At 38.3% G+C, this 5,000-nt stretch overlaps 1 protein-coding gene across 3 annotated transcripts in view; it reads right to left on the reverse strand.

The window, feature by feature from the left end:
* Positions 1 to 5,000, reverse strand: part of drosha (ribonuclease 3 drosha) — a 20,953-nt gene that overhangs the window by 13,726 nt on the left and 2,227 nt on the right. For all 3 annotated transcript variants that reach the window (XM_027378317.2, XM_027378315.2, XM_027378316.2), the window contains exons 2-9: positions 4,514 to 5,000; positions 4,084 to 4,287; positions 3,578 to 3,673; positions 2,459 to 2,713; positions 1,919 to 2,067; positions 1,091 to 1,596; positions 371 to 538; positions 1 to 136 (exon numbers count right to left, since the gene is read on the reverse strand). The exon at positions 1 to 136 is cut by the window's left edge and continues 54 nt beyond it; the exon at positions 4,514 to 5,000 is cut by the window's right edge and continues 324 nt beyond it. In XM_027378317.2, coding sequence (XP_027234118.2) covers positions 1 to 136; positions 371 to 538; positions 1,091 to 1,596; positions 1,919 to 2,067; positions 2,459 to 2,713; positions 3,578 to 3,673; positions 4,084 to 4,287; positions 4,514 to 5,000 — 2,001 coding nt within the window. The remainder of the gene's footprint in view (positions 137 to 370; positions 539 to 1,090; positions 1,597 to 1,918; positions 2,068 to 2,458; positions 2,714 to 3,577; positions 3,674 to 4,083; positions 4,288 to 4,513) is intronic.

Raw genomic sequence — 5,000 nt, forward strand, 5'->3', positions numbered from 1 at the left:
AGAGGATGGTGTACTCAATATTGAAACGGATGACCTTGCATGTGGGAACTTCTTCAAGAGGGTTGTGTGATAGCAATGAGAAACCCTCAAATATAAACTCATGGCTATCATGCATAATCACAGTAGGAGTCTTGATCTGTTGAAGAAAAATCTTGATCAGTGTTACCAAACATTATACATTTCACACTACAACAAGTTGCAATAACTGACATATAAATAACAATTTATCATATATTCTTCACTCCTTCAATGACAAAATAAACTAGAAACACAAGTTATTATACAGCCAAATCTACAAATTATAGAGAACTACCATGGTTTACTATAAGTTACTATAAATCACACAAACCTATAAGTTATGCCAACCTACCAAGAAATTAGTGGGTGGAGATATTGTGATGAGATAATGGTGAAGATGATCGGCATTATTTGTCCAGGGGTCACATGGCTTTAAGCTGTCTTCTCCAACATAATACCCATGACGGATGCCAGAGCGCTGGGCCTTCAAGGAGCATCGGCAAAGAGGTCCATCATTCATCTGCAGAGGAGAAAACAAGATATGAATGCAAGTTTCTGAAGCGGTTATTTATGCTTTGATTTGTTTCTTAATATCTGTCTATGCAAAAGTTGGCCAGTAAAACATAAATAAATGCTGTATAGGAATATATAAAAGAAAAAATTAAAAATCTTGTGTTACATAAATGGCAAAAACTTTTATAATTTTTTCAATAATCCTCAGTGTACAGAAAAGAAAAACCGCAAAACTTGGAGAGCTTTCACTGACCAAAAAATCTAACATGATTTAGCACAAAAAATTAACAGACAATAAACCCCTAAAGGATAGGAAAATACAAAGGTACATGAGTGAAGTGGATGGAGTAAAAAACAGACCAAAACTCTGTAATAAACAAATGGAAAAGTTATCATTCAAAATTGTTTTTACTATCATTTGCCCATGTAACCAAAATATATGAATCTGACAAATTTCATATTTCATTCCTTAGGGTTTTAAAGCTTGCTTTAAACCTCTTGATAGAGTGATTTAGTACCAAGTAATTCTCTGCCCTAGAAACAAAGAACCAGAACTCACTTCTCCAGGATCATTAAACCACAGCTCTGGATGCAAGCGATCAGGATGGTTACGTTTCTTCTCAAGCTCCTTAGCGATTCTGTCCATCTCGCTGTCATCATCATCATCATCACTACTACTGCTATTGTCACTATCACTATCACTACTGCTGTTGCTGCTACTATCACCCTTTTCTGAATCTCTGTCATTGTTCTCCTTGTTTATATGCCGGTGTTTGTGCTTATGTTTGTGCTTACACTTGACTCCTACACTTTCACATAGCATGCCTTCTGAAGAGGGGTTCTTCACTATCTCCATCTCCAAAGAAACAACCTCGGAATTATTAGCTGTCTCCACATCCTCCTGAGCTTCCTTTGTGGAGTTGCCATTGCATTCCTCCCCCGACTCCTTGCCCTTTGTGCTGGTGCTGTTTTCTGGTGCATTATTCTCCGCTGGTGATTCTTTGGACTCTCCTTCTTGTTCCTTGGTTTTGTCCTTTTTCAGGCTCAAACATCCATTTCTGCAGGCTTAATTTGAGAGAAAACAAAATAAAATCAGTAATCAGTGTCTAATCAATATGCTGCACAAACTGCAAATTCCAAAGAATTCCAAAGACAATATTTGTACACATATAGTATAAACATTTATACATATTTAGAAGTAGTTTTGGATTGAGTGTATACCTCAATAACTAGATAAAGCAACAACAACTGGATTATAACAGCTAATGCCAAAGCCTTTGAAGGCAAGCGCTGCACTGCTCAGTTTAAATAGCCCAACCAGTCATAAAGGATATGAAATATAAAATCTTTAAAGTATTTCATTCTTCTTTCTTTTTAATAACCTTACCTATTGCTTGATGTTGTTCTTGCTGTTCCTTCTTTTCCCTTGCCTTCCTCTTTTCTTCTCGTAGTCGAGTGCCTCTCATTATCAATTTTTCTTCAACTACTTCACAAAGTGACATCAGTTTTTTTGTTGCACGCATCACTAATGGATTCCTAAACATAAATTCAATTTTTTTAGAAATACATGTTGCTAATAATACTTCTGTAAGTCCATAGGGTGATGGTTAATATAAATATACTAAAAATATATTAAATGAAAATAAAAGCATGAGTAAATTTTACAAAAATACATTAACAGTTATGTGGATATAATGGCCACCTATGGGAATCTCTTGTTTCAACCTTTATGATATTCAATTGTATCATTTGAATTTTTTTCTTAGGCAAAGAGTATGTAACAATGAAAGGAGCTTTTTTTTAAGAAAATAAATAAAAATGGACAGGTCTTTTTAAAAAGCACTTCAAAATCTAAATAAATCTTTTGAAATTAGAGATATGAAGAGGTGGGGTAAATAGAAGACGAAGAAGAAAGAGATAAACCTACTTCTCATCACGCTGGTAATAAAGATCGGCAGGAGCTGAGCGCACCCATGCAGCCTTCACATCCTCTTCTTCCTCTAATTCCTCCTCCTTTGACACTGATTTAGACTTCTCCTCTTCCTGTATTGTTGGCAGGGATTCACATTCCTCCTTCTCTTCGGGGGGGAGGTCCACCGCACTCCTTTTTTTTCTTTTGCCACCTATCTCTTTGATTGGGCTTCGTGACTTGTGTCTGTCAGGGCTCCAGGAGGGACGTGATCTGAGAAAGAAATCCTGCTTGTTACAAGTGTGTACAGAAGCTAAGTTTTGTTGCTGGGGATTCTTCAGATTTCCTGTTACTTTGAGTTTTATCATTTATTTCAAAGGCACCAGAATCTGGATTTACCCCTTGGATCTGGGTAACATGACCATAAAGTCATACAAATAATTTGGCTGAGGACTGGGGTGATATGAATATGAAATCATGAGAAATTTAGCTGAAGGTACGGGTGATAGGAAATCACAACGCTCTTGGAGGGTGACTGAACTCAGTAGGCATTTAGGAAGGGGCTCTTGGATTATTTCCACTGTTAAACATGTATGGAATGTACCATCCGTGAGCCATGACTGGAAGAGTACAAGCTTGAGGGAGAACACTATTTCCATACTCAGGATCCTATTCCTGCCTACCATGAGTGACTGCACAAATTGCCATCTTGGTACAGCATCTCAAACGACAAATATAGAAAGAAAATGGCAAAAGAGCCAAAAACATATGTAGAAAAAGAGAACAAAATTGCAAAAGGGACGCAAGGAGTATTGACACTGCACAAGGGTAAGATGTGTGACTTGTAGGCTGGGCCTACAAGCCATACACCTGGGGAGAGTCACCACTCAAATAAGCCTAATATCCTGATTTTGGGCTGTGTGTGGGCAGCAAGAGAGAGTCAGATTTCTAAGGATCCCACGATCCCCATGACTGCACAGACACCTCAACTCAGATGATGATACTGATTGGTGATGGTGATGATGATCATACACACATACTCACACCTATGAAATTATTACATCAATCAATCTTTACTTGTATATTTCCTCATTCATTCATTATGAATTTTCTTTTTTTTTCAATCCAACAACTTACCTCTTCCTTTCTGGGGACAAAGGTCGAGAACTTGAACGAGAATGAGATCCAGGACTCCTCGAATACCTTTCTTTACGATCACTGTCATACCGCGATCTGGAATAGATACCATTAAGATTGTTTCCTTTTTTTTTTTATTATCAATTATATACAAACATTTCTACCATATCTTTTATACCAATATCTTTATCATGGCTCATGTGCTGATATATCAATTAAATCAATTATATATATAGCAAGGATTAGTATGGCACAGGAAAATATGTTTGGCAAATATCCATAGGTCTTAGATAAGAGAATAAGTTTGAACCCTAATGTAATCAAAATGGTTTCTCATCAACAATATTTCATTTCATAGCATGTTTGCATATTGATAATTTGACATAAAACAATAAATTAGCACACTAGATAATAAACTAACATATAAAATATCAACCTCTTGACTATGGTAGAAACCAGTTATGCAGTACCTTATCATACTCTTTATTTTCATTCAAATAGCCCACCTTTCACGAGAATCCCTTGAACACCTTCGAGGCTCTGTGCGATTTCTTGACTCAATTCTTCTAGACGAGTACTCAGAAGGACTTCTTGATCTTTTCCTCCTCCTGCCGTGTCTATCACGCCATCCATTGCTAGAGTAAGCATCAGAGTAGCTTCTACTACTTCCCTTGTATCCTGAGTCTATACTACAACGATCATCTTCATACCTATGGTCAATACAAGTGATTAATAGTCTTCCAATCTAATTTTGATCTTTTTACTTTGTTTGAACTTTTAGAATATAGTAATAATGAAAAAATAAAATTCTCTTGAGTAAAGAGGAGGTAAATATCAAATTTCCCATAGTACACATAAAGTTATGCTGTTAATTTGCATTTAACAAGTAATCTGTGGATGAACACAAAATTCAACAAACTGCAAAGTCATTCTTACCCTGTCCTTGAAGAAACTTGAGAAGATCTTTCTTGGCCATGGATAGAGGAGTCATGGTCTCTCCCTCTGCTATTGCCCCTGTAGCTATTTCTCGATGGGACGCCACTTCTCTCAATACCCGACCTAGCTGTAAGGTCTTCAGTGTGAGGTCTATGAGGTCTCTCTGAATCCCAATCAGACCCGTGCCACGTTTGGTGATGTACATCCCCTGGATTGACACCCCCCCAAGCAGAGCCAGGGGGAGGCTGGCCAGTTTGCACCATTTGTGAAGAAGGAGGAGGAGACACTCCCCACCCATACATGGGGGTTCCAACATAGCCAGGGCCAGGGGGTGGGCCAGGTGAAGGCCCTGGAGGCGGAAACTGGGTCAGCGAAAGGGGTCCAGATGAGCCCACTGAAGGGCACTGAGGAATGCCAACAGGTCCAGGACATGACCTAACTGGAGGGGGACCAAAATGCCCATTGGATGGCAAGCCCGAGGGGGTGC

The sequence above is a fragment of the Penaeus vannamei genome, chromosome 2 (genome assembly GCF_042767895.1).
Source record: "Penaeus vannamei isolate JL-2024 chromosome 2, ASM4276789v1, whole genome shotgun sequence".
NCBI classification, from domain to species: Eukaryota; Metazoa; Arthropoda; class Malacostraca; order Decapoda; family Penaeidae; genus Penaeus; species Penaeus vannamei.